The sequence below is a fragment of the Monodelphis domestica genome, chromosome 8 (assembly GCF_027887165.1).
Source record: "Monodelphis domestica isolate mMonDom1 chromosome 8, mMonDom1.pri, whole genome shotgun sequence".
Lineage (NCBI taxonomy): Eukaryota > Metazoa > Chordata > Mammalia > Didelphimorphia > Didelphidae > Monodelphis > Monodelphis domestica.
Window position 1 is genome coordinate 238,083,662 of NC_077234.1, and position 20,262 is coordinate 238,103,923.

Sequence of the window (20,262 nt, forward strand, 5' to 3'; positions counted from 1 at the left end):
TATCCTTATATATGCCTTATCTCCCCTCCTCCCCCCCGTTTTGGCTTACTAATGAATCCGCAGCTCTGGGGTCACCAGTGCAGGGGCATGGCCAAAGACGAGATCCTTGGAGGTCATTCTTACGTACAAGACTAAATTAGAGAACGAAGTTTAGTGACGTCCATCAATCTGCAAGCCAGCCAGAAGCGAACGACTGCAAGGTGGCCACGCCGGAAATGGCGTCATGCAAGGTGTGACCATAGAGAAGTGGAGATGGGTAGAGGAGTCACTCACGTGATCCGAGCCCGTACCGCTTCCTGCCGGCCCGGAGAGATAGGCGAGTTGAACCCGGAGGCGGTGACGGCAGCAACTTGACCCTGGTGACCGAACTCACAGCGGCCGCCTCAGGCCGGCGGAGCGGGATGTTACGGGGTCTGGGAAGCTGGTTTGGCTTGGAGCAGGCGTCGTCAGGGGGTGACCCTCCAGCTGAGGGGAGCCCCGAAGAGGCGGCGGAGGCGGCTGCGGGGTGCGAGCCCGAGCAGCGGCCCGGGAAACTACAGGAAGGGGACGAAGAACCTCTTCTCCACCAAGCCAAAGGCTTCGGCAGTGAGCATTCCCTAGGGCCGGGAGAACCGGGGGGAGGGTTGGGTAAAAGGGGTAAGGAACGAGCCGCAGGGCTGCCTCCTCCCCGGCACCGCCTCACGGGATACGTCGGTGCCACTCCTCTTTCCCTCCCCGAGCTTGGGCCACTTCCCTGCGGAGGGCGGAAGAAGGGAAGGAAAGGAGGAAAGAAAGGAAGGAAATAAACTTTTATTAAACACCAACTGTATGCCTGGCTTGGAGGAGGGGGTGTGTCCAACGCCAGGGAGGCGGGTCTTGATGTTGTTGACTGTGGACTCTAGAGGGGAGGACCACTAACCCTCCCCCGCCTCCCGGCTGCCCGGTACCTTCTGGAACGAATTTGCTTAGAAGATATTTAATGTCTGGGCGCTTGAAGCTCCTGACTCAGGGCTAGTCACCAGAAACTTAAATGTTTAAGAAACTGTTTAAGACTAAGCAGTGATATTGAACCTTAAGTGCATGTGGGAGAGTGGAATGGTCTGCGTATAAACTGGAACAGTGGGAGAAGGCGTAGAATTCCAGCAAGGGACTCAAGCTTCAGCATGGGGAGAGAGAATTCCAGGATTAAAGGGGTGGAAGAAACCTATTTTGAAGGTTTGAGAGAGGGCATTCTAGTTGGAGGTGGTCACCTAACTTGAAAGTTGGAGAGGGTGCATTCCAGATATGCGGGGGCCGATTACCTAAAACAGGTAAGAGTGTAGTACTTTATGTGAGAGATCTAGATCTGACTTGATCAGTTTATTCAGTTTGAAACTGCTAGCCTGAGATTCCCTTCAGGGTGGATTCTCATGGGAACAGGGAACCAGTACAAAGCTTTGAAGTCTCTAGCCTATCAGCTAGTCCTAAAACTTGGGGTCCATCAGATCTTCCTAGGCTACAAGTTTAAGGTTTCTAGATTCCGTGTTGACAGGTTGGACCATGTGGAAAATGAAGTTGCATAGGGAAATTGAATTAAATTATGAAGGGCTTTTAAACCAGAAAGGGAGCAGCTAGGTGACTTAGTGGTTTGAGAGCCAGGCCCAGAGATGGGAGGAATTGGGTTACAATATGACCTCAGACACTTACTACCAATGTGACCTTGGGCAAGTCACTTAACCCCCACTGCCTAGGCTTTACCATTCTTCTGCCTTGGAACCAATACACAGTATTAATTCTAAGGGGGAAGGTAAGGGTTAAAAAAAAAAAAACCCAGGCAGGCTTTATTCAGTAGGCTTATATAGTGTCATTTAAAAAGACCTTGAAATACACTTCTGAAAATCAACTTCATAAGTGCAGATGTTTTCTCTCAGGCTGCTATTTCTATAAAATATTACAAAGACTTTCATTGCTACCAGTGGATATATCTCCAATGTTTGTGTGCTTTGGCTTCCATTTTCTTTTACCATAGATCATTTTATGTTACAGAGAGCTGGGAAACAGGGGTCAGATAGTTTTGCTAAAAATTAATGGTTTTCTTCACGTTAATTTCCACTTCTGGAAAGGGAAATGTTAACAAGAACTTTGTCAAGTGGATAGTGGCAGTAGTGATGTTTATGATTATGGATAGCCTTTGTGTCAGTTAATAGGTTTCTCATTTATTGTCTTGGTGGGGAGAGGTGTATCTTGAGCCCTCTCTTTTCTATAGCTAAGCATTGCTCCTGAAACTATCTGATAAAATAATAAAAATCTCTGGTCTGGATGAACATGCAGTTTGGTGTTAGAGTTATGCTAGAGTCTTCATATTTTAAGTGATGTGGCCTTTTTCAACATGGATGAGTAGAACTTATTGCAGTGGTATGAAGAGAGAACAAATGGATTAAAGGAGCTATTGATTACATACTTATTTTTTAATCACTAGCTCCAATGGGATTTATTCTTTAATAATGGGGTTTCTTCATAATTTTTTACTCCACTTCAGCATTTTAAAATCTTTGTGTTTTAACATATAAGGGGATAAGTATCGAACTTGTGATTGCATTGGTATAGATTGTTCATAATTGTTATTTTTTCAGATAGTTTTGAGCAGTATCTAGCAATCTATATAATGCAGAGTAACTTTTTTCTGTAAATTACCATTTTTGGAGAACCCTTTGTAGCACTTAGAAGTTAAGTAACTTGTCCAGGATCACAGTCACTTTATTTGGAACTTAACAAGCTTTCCTGACAGAGACCCTTGTATAAGTTAATTAAAAGTTCTTTCCCAGTTTTACTACCTCATTAGGTATTAGCTTAGATTTCTGTTTCCAATATTTGAGAACTTGATTCAATATGATCCTAATGTAAGCATTTACCAAATGTCCAGCACTGTTTAAGTTGCTGAGGATACAAAGAAAGACCAAAAAAAGGCCCTGCTATCAAGGAGCTCCAGGTCTAATGGAGAAGAAACTTGCAGATAACGAGGTACATGCAATATAGAGTAGAGAGACAGAAGGTAATCTGAAATAGAAAGCTCTAGTACCTGTACTCTGCAAAAAAGGCCTCTTGCAGAAGGCCTATATTTTAGAGCTGAATCTGGTCATAGAAAGCATAGGGAAGAAGAAGAGCATTCCATAGAGATAGCCAGTGCAAAGGCAGAGAGAGAGACAGGAGGTTGAGTATCCTGTTAGAGGAACAAGTTGACTGGTTATTATAAACTGGAAAGATAAGAGGGGGCCAGGTTATTAAATGCCAAAGGACTTTATATTTTGTCCTAGAGTTAATAAGGAACCAATGGAGCTCATTTAGCAGAAGGATGATGTAGTAATGCCTATGCTCTAAAAAAAAAAAAATCAAATTGGTAGCTGAGTGAAAGTTGTTTTGGAGTAGGAAGGACCTTGGAGCAGGGAACTAATTAAAAGACTAACTACTACAACTAAAAGGGAATGAGGACATGAGCCAGAGTTGGATCTGTGTGCATAGAAAGAAGGGAAAAAAAAAATATATATATATATATGTATGTTAAATTCCACACAGATTTGATTTGGTGTAAAAATCATTGCAAACTAACACCAAATGCAGAAGAGCATAGAGGATAGCATAGCCCCTAGGCCTGTCACTTAACATCCCAGTACCCCTATGCAATTGTCTATATGCTTTGGTGTAGAGCAGGGGTCCACAAACTACAGCCCATGGGCCACATGCAGCCCCCTGAGGCCATTTATCCAGCCCCCACCACACTTCCAGTAGGGGCACCTCTTTCATCTGTTGTCTGTGAGAGGAGCACTGTATGTGGTGGCTCCGTGAAACATGGTGTCACTGACATATGGTACTAGTTCGATGACATAATCCTTTGTGTGGCACCTTGTTCTGAGAGTAACTGAAGGAGAACGAGTTGCCAGGCAAAGGATGATGTGGCTGCACAATGGAAGACATGTGAGTGGTGATCTGGGGGAGGGGATTCCACTCGGTGTATCTGGCTGCCCCGTATAGTGGTGGGCCTGTGCAATGTGTGACAGGCCCATCAAAGCCAGCACTGTAGCCTCCACTATCCCAGACAGTGCTATACAAATTTGTTCATAGCTTTTTTTTATAGTCTGGCCCTCCCAACGATCTGAGGGACAATGAACTGGCCCCCTGTGTAAAACGTTTGGGGACCCCTGGGGTAGAGTTTCTTTCCTGGGAGTTTTATACCCCATTGAAATCACTAGAGAATTCCAATTCCAACTCCATATATTATATAAAATGGACTCCAGATATCTGCACATCTAAAAAGCATGCAATATTAAAGAACTAAAACCCATCAGAGCTAGTAATTTATAAATCATAAGAATATAAGCAATAATGCCTTTAATCCATTTGCTACCAAATTGTGATCACCTTAGTCAGTGAAGAAAAAGGTTTTGAGGAAATTTTAAATGGGAATTTTAGTAGTCCTAATCTATGTGTCTGGATTAAAACAAGTATAAATGGAAGGAATCTCTTTTCCAAGGTACAAAACTATAAACCCAGTGAAAGTAGTGACACTTGAATGGATCCATCATCTGAGGCAACCCCCACTCAGTTCCTGTTATACAATTTTTGGATGACTTTTTAATGCTACTTCTTGTGCACAAAATTGGGAATATGCTGTAGTCTACATAATCCAAACCATGGACACATTTCTGTATTGTCCTTTGAGTCACCCACATTTTTTATTCTTTTGAGGTTCAGCTCTGTGGCTATACTGGGAGAGAGTGAAAGTATTTACACTGCAATAAACTTAAAAAAAAAACAACAATTTTTAGCTACCTGTAGATTTATAATTTATAATAAGCAATCTTAGTTTAATCAATTTTCCACAAAAGTACACATTCTTTTGTTATAATCATTTTAAAAATCTACTACAATCCCTCTGTATTCATTACAACTCATCTCATGTTTTGGTTATACTCAGAAACTTTCTGATCACAGCTTTCAAAAGTTTTTTTAGTTATTTCTACCGACTCTTTGATTTATCCCAGAATCATCTTCCTTTCCCAGATTTATTATATTTTATATTGTTAATCTACTGAACTGTTTGCACATTTAGTGACTTAGGGCTTTCAACACTATATAAACTTCCAGAAATGCCAACAATAACTGGCTTCTTTCTATCTATGTCTATATATACATATATCTTTTATTTGTGTGTGTGTGTGTCTGTGTGTTTTCGAGCAGCTAGGTTGCTCAGTGGATAGAGAGTCTGGCCTGGAGACAGGAGATCTGGTTTCAAATGTAACCTCAGATACTTCATAGCTGTGTGACCCTGGGCAAGTCACTTAATCCCAGTTGCCTATCCCTTAACACTCTTCTGCTTTGGAAATAATACTTAGTATCAGTTCTAAGAAAGAAGGTAAGGGTTTTTAAAGTGTATAACAACTTTAATCAACTAACAAGAATTTGGCTATTTAAATGGGAACCACAGAAAGTATAAAGAAGAAAAGATTTTCATCAAAAAAAATTTACATAAATATGCAGTTAAATTCAAGACACTACATTTTAGTGAGGTTGTTGCTGCAAGACAGCAACTAGAATAGTGAGAGGTGATATACTAGGAAGAGTTAAAAGAATATCAAGAGAACAGGATCTTTCACATACTTATTTTGAAGTATGATTCTTAACATCCTCTGTCCCCTTTACTTTTACTCTCACAGTCAATTAAGACAAAAGGATTTCTGAAGGATATTTTGTGACCCCTGTTTATTAAAAGATATGCCAAAAGTTCTGTCAGATATTCTATCAAACTATAGAAGCTTTAAGCCCAGTTACAAACTGTTGACAAGGGTCAGCAATGCTAATTTAAGTAGAGACTTATCAGCAGTAATAAATTGGGGGTGGGGGTAGGAAGGGGATGAGATAAACACTTCCATTAAACACACCCCAAAAAAACCAAACCTAAAATGCCCTTTGGTGTTTTTATCTCAATTGTTTATAGTAGTAAAGGAGATAAATCTTAGGAAGCATACACATAAAAATCATATGCTGAAAAGAGGAAGAAAGGTTGCAATTTTCATCAGGAAAGTATTCAGACAAATGAAACCATAAATTCACCAAAGAAAGTAATATAGCAGGAAAAAAGTCTTTGGAACAGAAATCAAACAGATGGGTGAAAGTTGAAAGGCAAATTTTAGCTCAGTGTTAAAAAGGAACCAAACAATTTAAGCTATCCCATGATAGAATTGACTGCCTTAGCATAGCAAGGTATTCAAACAGATCTTGAGTGAATCTCAGAGATTTTATTGAAAGAAAAAAAACCTATTTTGTTAACAGGTTGAAATAGAATCCTCAAAGTTCACAGTGTCAAAATCCACATCTAATTAAGCTGTCCAGTTTTTAAAACCTTAATTTTAGCCAATCACTTTCTAAAAATGTTGGTTTTCTTTGATCCCTCTATCCATGGTTTTCTCCCTTCCTGTTTACAATCAGGAAATGTCACAAGGCTTTTTTTTTAATTGATTCATCTACTTTCTACTGTTACATTAACCTTCTATATCTGAGTACTCCATATTCTTTGCCAATATCATTAACTATTCGTTATCAGACTTCTCTATTTTTTTTAGTCTGCTTAAGGCTTCATTCTCAAAGTCATTCAACCCCTTGTTTAGTAGGGTCAAACTCAAATAGAAACAGATTCCTACAGGTAGCATGTTAACTTAGAAAACTACAAGTTATTATCAATATTGTATTATATCTTTATTTTGTTAAACACTGCTCAGGTTTTAATCAGATTCTGTCTTGGTCTTTTGCCAGCCTTGGGTTTTATACCTTTGCTCTACTGTTACCTCATTTCAGTTCTTTCTTTCATGACAAAGTCCTTGAAATTGGTAATGCTTCTACCACAGTTGCTGAGTTTAATTGCCAATATGCAACCTTTTCTAATCCTTAAAATTGCTAATGTCTTCCCTTCAAAATTAAATTTAGTTTTTGTCCTTTTCAAGTATGAAGGACAACAACAAATTTATTTGTTTTGTTTATATTTATATGTATAGAGAGACAGCAAAGCATAGTGGGTATAAAGATGATCTGGAAGCCAGAAAGACCATGGTTCAAACCTTCTTCTGATATATATTGGCTATGGGCTAGTTGTTAAGTTACTTAGTTACTCTAGGCCTGTGATGGTGAGTCTTTTAGAGACCGTGTGCCATGCCGCCACCTCCATGTACCTATTGGGCTGCTGAGCAGAGGAGTGGGTGATAAGAGGGGTGTGTGGAGATGAGGAAGAGAGTGGCCCAAGCGCTCTGCTCCCCTCTAGCTATGTGCCGTACTATGAGCTATGCTCCCCTCAATCCTAACTCCTCTCCAACCCCACTGTGGGAATCACCTTCACCACAGACTCAACAGGCTGCCATTTACACCATCACCCCCCACCCCCATCCCCCTCCAGTGCCTTACCCCAGACAGGGGAGGGAGGAAGCTCTCCAATTGCCTGCTGGACAGAGGGTTGGTGAAAATGAGTAATGTCCTGAGGCACATGACCTCCCATCTTTCCATTGGTGTCCTAGATACATCCTTGTAATGGCTGATAGCAGTCCTTGCATCCAGAACTAAGGACAGACTAGACTAAAAAGTCTACAAAAAGTCCAACAAGAAGCTAAACCATGGATTGAAGCTGGGTGCCTCAATGAACCTCAGACCCAGAGACAGGAGGTTCTGGGTTTAAATCTGACTTCAGATACTTCCTAGCTATGTGACCCTGGGCAACTCACTTTTTTTTACTCACCCATTACCTATCCCTTACCACTCTTCTGCCTTGGAACCGATACATAATGTTGGTTCCAAGACAGAAGGTAAGGATTTTAAAAAAGAAACTAAACCATGCATAAGAGAGACTTCTTTGAACATCTCAGAAAAGCAGGGAACTCTTATAACAACCAAGAGCCATGAGTACTTCTTTGCCATGGGTACTTTTCAAGCTTAAGACCACTGTTAAAGGGAAGATGGAGGGAAAAGGTAGGAAAAGGAAGGTAGCCAGATTACCCCAGCCCTGGTAGGGAAATTGACCGGGTTTTCTTCTTTCTTATAACTAGACTAGGGAATTAAATTAAATCAAGCCAGACTCTAGGGATAGTTAGATAGGCTTATTTGGGCTAGAAAAATAAAAGTTTGGGAAAGGTAGAGAAAATTAGATCTCCAGCAGCATTGCAGGGATCAAAGTCCCCAGAGGCAAAAAGGGTTTCTGGGCAAAAGGCTCATCTCCAGAAAAGGTGCTCTGGGAAAAAGGCTCCTTTTAGGGAAAGGGATCTCTCAGGGAAGGGTGTGAAAACCCCCACTTCTCTCTTTTATACTTTCTCAGACACCTCCCACAAAGGAAGTGGGAAGTGTCTGAGGAAGTTGAAGCAGAGAGCCCTAGGAGATGTAGTCTCCCAGGGTTTAGAGCCATTCCAAAATGCACATTTCACCCTGTGATCCTTTGGGAGAGCAGTCTCCCCAATGTAATCTCCCATAACAAACATAAATAAATTTACAATCACAATAAATCAATGCTGGGGGGGGGGCAGGGGAAATGACCACAATTTTTTTACAAAGCAATCAGGGGGCAGTCTCCTTCACAACAACATATATAAAACAAATTTTTGACAAAATAAATACATTTTAACCCCCCCCCCCCCCAACTTCCAATTTTATGTATCCGGGTTTTCTCTCAAGATCTCCTGGAGTAGAGTGCAGTCTCCACGGGCATCTCCATCTGGATTCTGAGAGGCAATAAATTTTCTTTCCCTAAAATAACTTAAACTCTTCTCTTATGAAATAAAAACACATTTCCCCCTAAGGAGGATATCAAGAAACAAGGAAATCACAACAGGGAAACATGTCAGAGGCATGAGGCATATGAATCACTGCCAATTAAAATAATCAGAAAAATAGCACAAAAAAGCCAAATTACTATTGTATGAAATTTCTAAACATCCAATCCCTCAATTTTATATGGAAAATTTCTAAATAAGAAAAAACCCAAAATTACAATAGGACTTTGAATAATGTCCAATTCAAGTAATCCATGTCCAACAGCATGTACTTACCCACTCATCAGCCAGGACCACAGTCCTCAGCAAGAAAGTTAGAAAAAGGGACTAGATTTTTATTCCTTGGTCTGATATGTTTCTTCTTTCATTGTTTCTTCTTTCGTTGTTTCTTCTTAGTGATAGAATATGGAGCCAGAATAGTTACTTGATATAAATTTCACAAAAACTGTGATACAAGGAATCCTGCGTCTCAACATATGTTAAGTGCCTCAACCTTGAGTCTCACACTAGTTTCAAGTCCTTTTTTATTGGTGTAGAAGTCTCAACAAGTCTCTGCAATCCTAGCAGGATTGGTTTCTCTTTTTGATCTGTATGTTCTTTTGGCACCATTCAGGTTAAATACGTGCTTCTGTGGCACTGTGCAGATATCCATGCTTCTTTGACGCTGTGTAGATCAGGTCTGTGCTCCTTTTTTGTTCCTATTTCTTCAAATCAGACATGTACTAAGTCCCATAATATTTGAATATTAATACTAGATTCAGTAGTCTAAGGCTTTTTGGGCAGGCAGTTATAGTTAGAACTAATGGACATGGTAAACCTACACTAGAGTAAAATCTAAAATCTTTCAATTTAGGTAGATGACATGTGCTTAGGAAAATTAAATTGCACATGCAATTATAAGAAATGTGCTAAAGAAGGATCGTATTGGAAGAATATATTGGCCATCTTTTTTCATTATAGCAATTGGTTCGTCTTCAAAGCTAGGAGTTTCTCTTTTAAATTCTTTTATATCCTGGGATGTGAAAGCAGTATGTTGTCTTAAGTTTACCACATCTCCAATTCATCCTATTGTGGGCACTTCCCTTAATGAGAAAATTTAATCATAGGAATCAGTCTGTGCTCTTGGTTTCATTGGAGTTGTTTGCATGCTTACCAAGACAGTAAGGGATAGGAACCAGTTTGGTAGAAGTACATGGTTTCCTCAGGGCAGGGGTTGGTCATAGGCTAGGAGAAGGAACAGGAGAGGATGGGGCATCAGAAGAGGGAGCAGCAGGGGAATTGGGTAAAGAAGCAGGGGAGGGAGGAGGGAGGGTTGGCCAGGAGGTACACAGCATGAGAGAGGAGTTTCTTCACATATGTCTCTGTCTCTTCAGGAAAAATACAATTTTTCTCTCTGAGTAGTTAGGGAGCAGGCTCACAAAAATTTGAATTAGACATTTAAATGAAATTTTCCTTTTCCACTGGGCTGTGCAAAGAGTGTTTGAAATTTTCCAATTGAATTTGTACTGCTGCTTGTATTTTTGCCTGCATTTTCCGATTTGTAGTCTTTTCCATCTTAATATTAAGAATTAGGAAAAGAAGATTTCCTAGCAGCATTAGGAAAAGGAGGTATTTGGAAACCTTAAAGATCTCCAATTTGGCAAAAGCCAAAAGGCTTTCTTGTAAGGTAGCAATTGTGTTGTGTGGCATTTATTTATTTGCCTGTCTATTTACTTATTTATTTGTTTGTTTATGATGGTATAGGGGGAAAAAATTTTTGCTATATGTATTTTTTTAGTGGAGCCCTCTGGTGGCAGAAGGGGGAAAATTACTGAGTGCTCAGTGCTGGCCTCTAGAGGTCACAAGGCAGTACTATAAGGGGAGCAGAAAATTGCTGATGGGGGATGGGAGGTGGAAAGGGAATTGTGGATAAGGGGGCAGAGTTATGGCACTGCAGGGTGTTGGGAACCAGAATGGAGGAAAGGGGTGGAGTTAAAGCACTCTAGGGTGCTTTGATGTAGAAGTAATTTGGGTTTTGGGGGTTGGGGAATTGCCTGTTTAAAGACGATTTTTGCTCCAGAGGGAGAGTTTGGAGCTAGGCAGTTAAGGTTGGGGGCAGTCAGGGAGTTTTTGAAGCAGACTGGGGTGGGTGGAAGAGGGAGAGAGACTGTTTTTTTCTGACTCCTGCTGGGTTCTTTAGCCAGACCACCCTGCTGGGTCTTAGCTTGGCAGGGTTGAGAAGGATTAGGGTATGATATAGTTATTAGTACTCTCTTTGTTGAAAATAAAATGTGTATAGTTTGTATTTATTTAATTGTACCCATTTTTTATCCTTCTTGAAGAATATAAGTTTCTTGAGGGCAAGGATTGTTTAATTTTTGTGTCTGTGTTCCCAATGACTCGGATCATGCCATGCACATGGAAATTTAGTAAAAGTTTATTTACTGTATATGAAATTATCTTCCTTTATCAACATTAGCATCTATCAGAATTTTAAATATTTGCAAGTTTTCTTTTGAAAGGAAAACATGAATGGAGAGCAGACTATAGTTTATTTATTTTTTATTATTGGCAGATTACCTTTTTAACTTCGCCACTGCTGCTACAAAAAAGATAACTGAATCAGTTGCTGAAACAGCACAAACAATAAAGAAGTCAGTAGAAGAAGGGAAAATAGATGATATCATTGATAAGGTACTTTGAAAATATTTTTGGAAAGTTTAACTCCACAAAATTTATCAGTCTCTGTCTTATACTATGTCATTTTGTTTTGTTTTTCATAGAAAGTCCAAAATAAAGTATCCCAATTTTGATATTTACAATTTTGTTTAATGTTTGAGATCCTTGGTTTTCTTTGTTTCATTTCTGCAGAATTGTTTAGAATATAAATTACTTGTTTTAATGATTTCAGCCATTATTTAAAATTTTGCTTAAATTTTTTTTATTTTGAAATTTTACAATTTAGTTGTTTATTCTTATTTCAGGTTCCAAACTATATTTCATTTCAAGGTATAATTAGATGACATATTTTTTAAGTACTTGAAGTCATAGTCCAGTGTAATTAATTTCAAATTGAAATTTTTGTTGTAGTATTTAAAGCAAATAAGTTATTGTTTAAATCTTCTATCTTGTTTTATGCTGAAAAAAATTTTCCCCATGACACTATATTCATTTGTTGTGTAATAGTGGAAATCACATGATGTTTGAAGATATAGATTTGAATTTGAGCTTTATACAGCAGTTATTAGGTATATTGTATAGTTACTTAAACCTTTTAGAGCTCCAGTTTCCTCACTTGCAAATTAATCATAATTGGACAGCTTACCTCCTAGAGATATCATAAAAATGCTTTTTTTTAACTCATAAGAAATTACATAGAAATGTGTTTTAATTAAAAATTAAAAATTAGCTAATTTTGTTTATACATAGGAAAAGATTAATCCCTCAAATTTGTGTTATCAAGCTTAAAAATATTGTACTTTTAATTTTATTTTAGGAAGAGATTTAATTTTTCCTCTACTTGATTGAAAAAGCATGTTTTGTGCTTTTTAAATCAACTTAAGTGTGTAGTTTGACTATTTTAAGATAATGTGGTTTTTCTACTTTTTTTTACAGACAATTATAGGAGATTTTCAGAAGGAACAAAAAAAATTTGTGCAGGAACAACATACCAAAAAATCAGGTATAATATTATGTATTACTTATTAGAACTTTTTCTCTGTGTTAAAAACTCAGTATTTTCTAATTAAGAAGAAAGAATTTTAAAAGCTTGAGTTATTCTAGTTTTGTTTTGTATCAGCAAATGTAATTTGGATACAAAAGTTTTAGGCACCTTCCTGCCCTGAAATGGCTGTATTTTGGCCATATGATGAACTCTCTTCATAACCTTATACTACAGTAAATACAGTTTACAGCCTTACATTCCTTCCAGTGCAGTTTTACCACTTGGTGGTGCTAAGTCAAAACTAGTTTATTTTTGCACAGAGCAAAGACAGAGTACAAAATATAGCCAATTTATCAGTATCAAACTCCCCCAAATAACCCAAGAGTTAACATTTTGGCCAGTTGCTACTTTTGCCTACAGTAATACTAAAGTTGATTAAATACTCTAAGTGAAGATCTCTATTGTTTATTTCAGGAAAAGAGAGATAATTTTTCAAGGGATACACATTGGGAGAGATGGGTCATTCATAAATTGAGTGTGCTTGAGATCCGACTATAGCCCTCACAGATAGAAGGGAGCTCTGGTACTCATGGAGTCAGGCAAAATGTCTGGCATTTCACTAATAAGTACATTCCAAGGCAAAATGTAACCCATAAAAGCATCTTTGATTCTTTTTAGCTCAGTTAAGTGTTTTCTCTCTAGCTATTTCTTTATTTAGTTGTTCACATTTCTCAAAACTTTTCATGGTTCCTGTTCTTTCAGCCTCTTCACTGCTCTTTCCTGTAAGTCAAGTATAGTTTTTTCTTTTTAGATTCACATCTGGTGTACATAACACCAATTTAATGAAATTTAAAATTGTTTATAATTAGAACACTAATAAGCTGGTGTTTTATTGGCTGTGTTGAAGTTTTTCATTCTTTATTTTGTATTTTCAACATAATTCACTTTTGTTTCTCATCATGGCCATTTTTTTTAAACTTCTAGAAGCAGCAGTGCCTCCATGGGTTGACAGTAATGAAGAAGAAACAATTCAACAACAAATATTGGCCTTATCTGCAGTAAGTTTCTTGTTGAGATAGATAGGAGTGATCACGTGCTGTGCCACATGTATGATTATATTTTCACTCAACAAACATTTTCTCTCTACATATTGATTGAGAATTCTGTGGTGTTTAAAGTGTAGATAACAATTTCCTCAAACTTTTAAGTAAGATACAAGATTTCCCTGCAATTTTATTTGAAGAAATGAGAGACATCATAATATTGCAGTAGCCAGCAAAACCTACACTGAAGTCTTTCATGGACACTTAGAGATTGACCTGGATATCATCCTTGGGCAGGCCACTTCACCTATTAATACCTTAAGTAATTCTTAAGACTGTCATTTGAAAAAATATATGTTTTAATTAAAAAGGAAAGATTGTCATTTGAAGGGTATGTGCAAGTATGTATTAATAGAGAAAGTTTTTGCACCTGTAGTTTTCTATACCAATGAAATCACAAGTCTTCTTCCCCTAGTGCACGCTCCTCTTCCCATCATTCAAAGAAAATGGATAGACTCCAAGGAGGAGAAAGGTATAAAGTTGCAAGATAACTGCTGTAATATGAGAAAGAGTAACAAAACTCCAGTAATACAAACTTTTCTTCAGTTCTAAATGAACTCATTAGCTTTCAAGATACAAGTATAATATAAACCAAACATCTTTTATAATTCTCAAGTGTAAAACTACATTGTGATTTTATAGTTTAATTTGTTTCTACCAGAGTGTTTATTCAGGTTAAGGATTCCATTGATTTGAATATTTCCAAAATATTTTTAAACTTCCATATCATGCACAGTAAAGATCTTATTGTGCATATTTTTATTTTAGTGCTATTTATATAGCTGAGGCACATTAATCCATAAAATCTACCAGCCCCACCCTAAAGCCCCACTTAATTATAAAGTGATCAAAATAACTGATGTCTGCTTTTATTAAAGATATAAGATATTATTCTTTCTAATTTCATCAATTTAAGGCAGCTTTGATTTAATGTGTCAAAGATTGCCCTTCTGATTTCAATAGGTTTCTTTCCTGAATTCTTTCTAAACAATATTTAAAATTCTCATAAATCAGTGGTCTACCAGCTTTTTTAATCATGTACCTCAGTGGTTTTAAAAATTATAACCTGAGAGGAATAAAGTGTTTTTAAGAGAGTATCAAGAGAATGTTTTGTGATGAAAATAAATATAATACAAGATAATGTAGTGTGGGATGGGCAAAACAGAAATCCAGACAGGGTATACTAGGATAATTTGAGGAGGAAAAAGTCACTCAGCAGAGAGAATCAGGAAATAGTTTACAAAGATCATTAGTAACTGAGCTTACCCTGGAAGTCAAGAGGAAGATTGGTAAGCAGAAAGATGAAGAGAAGGGGGTATTTTGGTTAGTGGGAACAGTCGATGCAAAGACCCAAAGTTAAAAGATGTCACTAACAGTTAATAGATGTTTTTTTCTCTCATGTAGTTGATATGTGTCGTCTTTCACAACATGATGAATGATGAACATGGAAATATGTATTATATAATAACACATGTGCAGCTTATATCACACTACTTGGGGAAGGGAGAAGAGTGGGAGAACATGGATCCCAAAATGTCAGAAAACAATTACTGAAAATTGTACCAATATATAATCTGAAAAAAAGATTTTTAAAAATTTAATTTTAAAGAAAGTTAGTGGATAACTGGTATGTAGATTCCAATATGTAAGAATTAAATTTTAATGGTTTGACTAAAATATATGGAAATTATAAATAATAATGGTGGTTGCTGATTCAAAGTATTATTGTTCAAAGTCAAAATGACGTTAAGAGCTTTTATTTACAAAAGAGGTGGAAAGAGTGAAAGAAAAGAAATACAAAAGGGTAGAGAAGACATTAGCCTATCTAACTAACTATTGCTACAGGCCTCAACTCAGCCAGGACTTGCTGACCTTCATCCAAAATTAAATTCTCTCCAGAAGACAGGAAGGGAAAGCCAACTATCAACTCACCCAGGTTCACTCTTAGAGGCAGATCAAGACAGTGACTCAAGCTGAAGGTGACTCTTGGGGCCAACTTTCTTCTTTGAGCCAACTTTCTTCTTGAAGTCAAACACCTTCTTGAAGTAGACTTTTATCCTGGAAACAATAAGCAATCACTGAAGATTTTTTTTAAAGGAAATGGCAATTCCATACCAGTGCTTTAGGAAGATTCTTTTGGTCACTTTGTCTTATATAGAGAAAAAAAGACAGTGAACCCAATTAAGATGGTAATATAATAACGCAGATGAGAGGATGATGGCTTACACTATTGTAGCAGGAAAAAGAGGCCTTCCAAATAAAATCAACAGGATTTGACAGTTGATTGGGTATACAAGAGGTGAAGGAAAGAAGAGAGACAAAAATAATTACAAAGTTACAAATCTGAATGATTAGATAGTGGCACTTGACCACAATAGGAAAGTTTAGAGAAGGGAAAGATAACTTTATTTTTTTTTTCATTTGAATAAGTTTATTTAGTCAATTTAGAACATTATTCCTTGGTTACAGTAATCACATTATTTCCCTCCTTCCCCTCCTCCCACTCTTCCTACAGCCTTGATCAGAACTCATTTCCATGTTGTTGTTTGCACTAGGATGTTCATTTAGAGTCTATATCCCCAACCATAGCCCCTCAATCCATATATTCAAGCAGTTGTTTTTCTTAGGTGATTTTACTCCCACAGTGTTTCCTCTGGGTGTGGATAGTGGTTTTTCTCGTAGATTCCTCCGAGTTGTTCAGGATGATTGTATAGCTGCTAATAGAGAAGTCCATTACATTCGATTGTACCACAGTGTATCAGTCTCTGTGTACAATGTTCTCCTGGTTCTGCTCCTCTCGCTCTGCATTACTTCCTGGAGGTTGTTCCAGTCCCCATGGAATTCCTCCACTTTATTATTCCTTTTAGCACAATAGTATTCCATCACCAACATATACCACAGTTTGTTCAGTCATTCCCCAATTGATGGGCATCCCCTCATTTTCCAATTTTTTGCCACCACAAAGAGTACAGCTATGAATATTCTTTTACAAGTCTTTTCCCTTATTATCTCTTTGGGATACAAGCCCAGCAGTGCTATGACTGGATCAAAGGGCAGACATTCTTTTATCGCCCTTTGGGCATAGTTCCAAATTGCCCTCCAGAATGGTTGGATCCATTCACAACTCCATCAGCAATGCATTAATGTCCCTACTTTACCACATCCCCTCCAGCATTCATTACTTTCCTTTGCTGTCATGTTAGCCAATCTGCTAGGTGTGAGGTGATACCTCAGAGTTGTTTTGATTTGCATCTCTCTGATTATAAGAGATTTAGAACACTTTTTCATGTGCTTATTAAGTTTTGATTTCTTTAACTGAAAATTGCCTATTCATGTCCCTTGCCCATTTATCAATTGGAGAATGGCTTGATTTTGTGTACAACTGGTTTAGCTCTTTATAAATTTGAGTAATTAGACCTTTGTCAGAGGTTTTTGTAATGAAGATTGTTTCCCAATTTGTTGCTTCCAGATAATGACTTTAGTTGAGGTAACAGCAGGATATCAGGTGGAGATGTCTAGCAAGGCAGTAAGATATTGAAACTGGACATATAAATTTGGAAATTATTTGCATAAAGGACCCCAGAAAATAAAGGAGAATGAAAAAAGAGAATGTAAATATAAGGATGCTTATAGCAACAAAGCCTTAGAAAACATGCTACTTTAGAGGAAAAGGAAGGCATTGAACCAAACTGATTAAGAGAGATCAGATACTAGGAAAGAACATACAGATGAGGAGCATTTTTGGTGGAATGAAAAAAGTCAAGAGTCAGATTGTAAGAGAATTTTTAAAAGAGTGAGAGAAGAGAAGATGGAGGCACTTCTATAAATGGCCTTTTTGAGGAGTTTAGCCAAAAAAGTCAGAAGAGATTATAGGACAATAGTTAGCAAGAATAGAAGGGTCAAAGTGAGGGATTTTGCAGATAAGGGTGTATTTATAGGAAGCAGCGTAAGCCAGTAGACTAGGAAAGATTAAAAATAAATGATGGAAGAGGTCAGAGAAGGTAGTCTGTTGAAGAAGGGAGGAATAAGGCCATCTCATGCAAGACAGTAATGAAGGAGGAAATAAGAGCCAGAAGACATATGAGTGAGATAAGGAAGAAGAAAAGGAAAAGGGTGTGGTAGAGACTTGAAGAGAGAGAGGTTTTTCAGGACAAGCCAAGATGCAAGAAACAAGCTGGGGACCTGCCTGTCAATCAAGGAGAGGTTCCAAAGGGAAAGTTCCCAGAAGAGGCAGTTGAGGGGCTGGCCAGACATAGGAGAAGAAGCAGGAAAAACTTGAACTTTTGATTCTGACTCAGGTTTTGGGAGTTGAGCTGACCAGGGGGAGGGTACTTAGAGTCACTCTCTCTCTCTCTCTCTGGAAGTTGAGGCTGGCCGAGGACCCTTTTAGGGCTGGCTTGGTTTTGGAGCTCTCTGACCAAGGGAAAATCCTCTGCTCTCTCTGAGATTTGACTGACTAGGAGTTGGAGGAAAGCCAGGCTGAAGGAGAGACTTTTCTTGGTGGCTTTGTGAAAAGAAAGAAGATTTTAAACAGTTGTCCTCCATTCATCTCTCTAACTGTCCCTCTGAGTCACAATTGTGACAAGACTGACTATTTCCATAACCCTTCTAAATTCTCCTCGTAGTTTAGGGAAACCCTCATCCCTCTTACCTCAGTCTCCCCTCCTGTTATCACAGTAAACCCCTTACCTGTGAAAGAAAACTAGAATATTTTATAGTCCACTCAGGGGAGAGGGAGGAAGCTAAAAGGCTTCTAGAAGTGGGTGGTTAAGGGAGGGAGCAAGGGAGGAAGAAGGAGGAGGAGGTTAGGAAATAGATTGATCCATCAGCCATCAGTAGGGATCAGTAGGCAAACCCCAGTGCATTCCCCAGTAGCTATCTAGAGCATTCCCCTGTGGCAACATTCCCCTGTACCAGCAGTGTCTCTCATCTCCACCATTGCAAATAGGTAGGTGTGTCCCTATACTTAGTAGCAAGCTCTCTCTAGTCTGTCAGAGTACCATTGCAACAACAGAAATAGTTCACCAGAGATCACCTTTTCTATTTCAAGAAGATTATCTTTCCATTTCAAAGGGTAGCTTTCAGTTAATGGCTTCAATTTTTTCTCTAAAACATGAACAAGGTTCTCAGCTGAGCGGTGGGGAAGAGAGAGCTCTATGAGATGTTTGAGGAGAGTTGAAGAGGTTTTGACCATTTCATCATCTACCTTTTGAGTATAATAATTAAAATAAATATTCTACCCAGATATATATTTTATAAACTTTATTGGAAGGGTAGACAATGTTACTATAAGTAACCTGACCGTGTGATGCCTAGCCTGCATGTATCTTCCTCATTCCCCCTCACCTGCCTGCTCTGCATCTTCTCGCTTCTCCCTTTCAAATCTCCCGCCATTCTCTCGTGGTTCTTCCTGATTCTCCCCCAAACCTTAACTTTTATTGATGTACAGAACGTACACCAACGCAACCCTGGCGCAACTGTGGTATGTTAGGAATGTTTGATAGACAGGTAAAGTTACTCAGGAGGAGGAGGGGATGAGCTTCCTTAACACATGAGGAATAGCTCTTGTTCTTATATATATTAATTTCCCATATATCTTGGCTATCAGGCTATCAGAGAAATCTCCAAAAATTCCCACATTAAATGTTTCTTCTCATTGTGATTTTATTAATCTAGCTTATGCAAAAGTTTTTCAATTTTATAGAATCAAAATTGACTCTTTTACCTGCTGTGATACTCTTTGTCCTTGTAAGGGTGAGAAAGGGGGTTTTATGTAAAAGGTTGGAGTGGATTATTCAAGAATAGGGTCTCCAGGAATTTTATGACATTCCAAAGAGATTTATTTAACAATTTATTTACAAAATATAGAAAGAGTGAAAGTAAGAAAATCAGAGAGAAGATAGGGTAAGATATCTAGCCTAAGCACCAAGTATTTTGCTCCAACTCCCTGCTCAACCCAGGCAGGGGAGAGTTAGTCCTTTGCCAGAGGGGGCCTTAGCCCTTATAACTGAGGACCTAGGAATTCAGGGAGCCTCTCTCAGAAGGATAGGTCTTTCCTGAAGCTAGTCTCTTCAGAAAATCCAGGAAAGGGGTCAGCTCTTTCACTCATCACGTGTAGAGATTCAAGGACAGTCTAACCTAGTACAGGGTCTCAGGTCCAGTCAGCAGATTCTTCGCCAGCCTCCAACTCGAACTTAGAACTCCAAAAGAAGACAAAGTTCTTCTGTCCCAAGCACAAAGAACTCCAGAAGAGCTCTCCAAAGATCTCCCCACAGGAAATTGTAACTCCCTTTTAAAGACACTTTCTTTTCTGTCACTTCCTGTGCCTTCCTCCACTTTTACGTCTGCCAATTACAGTTGAAGCTTTGCTTAGGACTGCCCAGGGGCAGTCAATTTGATTCTGATTAGTCACTCACTATTGCACATGTGGGTCACAGACCTCCACCACTCAATGATTAAGTGGGATGTTTACACTTTTGGTGATTAAATCTAAAAATGGGCAGGGGAGTTAATTTAACCTTCATAGTCCCTTATTTGATCAATAACTATTCCCCTGTTCATAATTTCCAAAGGTAATATCGCCTTCTCTGCTTTTATAAAATATATCATAAACGAATTATATCTCAGTCATGTAGCCATTTGGAGCTGATTGTAATACGAGATATCAATTGAAGTCTAATTTTCCTTAGACAACTTTCAGATTCTCCAGAGGAGTGCTTTCTAAGCAATGGAGAGACCCAGGCATTTTTATAGGTGG

At 38.3% G+C, this 20,262-nt stretch overlaps 2 protein-coding genes across 13 annotated transcripts in view; one reads left to right on the top strand and one right to left on the bottom strand.

Annotated features, from left to right (window-relative positions):
- CTPS2 (CTP synthase 2) overlaps positions 1-227 on the bottom strand; it is a 135,890-nt gene extending 135,663 nt beyond the window's left edge. For 5 of the 12 annotated variants that reach the window (XM_056808587.1, XM_056808588.1, XM_007500864.3 and 2 more), the window contains exon 1: positions 50-227. The gene's annotated coding sequence lies outside the window, so the exon portion shown is untranslated. The remainder of the gene's footprint in view (positions 1-49) is intronic. The other 7 variants (XM_056808586.1, XM_056808594.1, XM_056808597.1 and 4 more) reach the window with 6 other exon arrangements.
- A 174-nt stretch (positions 228-401) lies between these two features.
- Positions 402-20,262, top strand: part of SYAP1 (synapse associated protein 1) — a 39,217-nt gene continuing 19,356 nt past the window's right edge. The window contains exons 1-4 of the mRNA XM_001380818.5: positions 402-585; positions 11,314-11,432; positions 12,354-12,420; positions 13,387-13,460. Coding sequence (XP_001380855.2) covers positions 402-585; positions 11,314-11,432; positions 12,354-12,420; positions 13,387-13,460 — 444 coding nt within the window. The remainder of the gene's footprint in view (positions 586-11,313; positions 11,433-12,353; positions 12,421-13,386; positions 13,461-20,262) is intronic.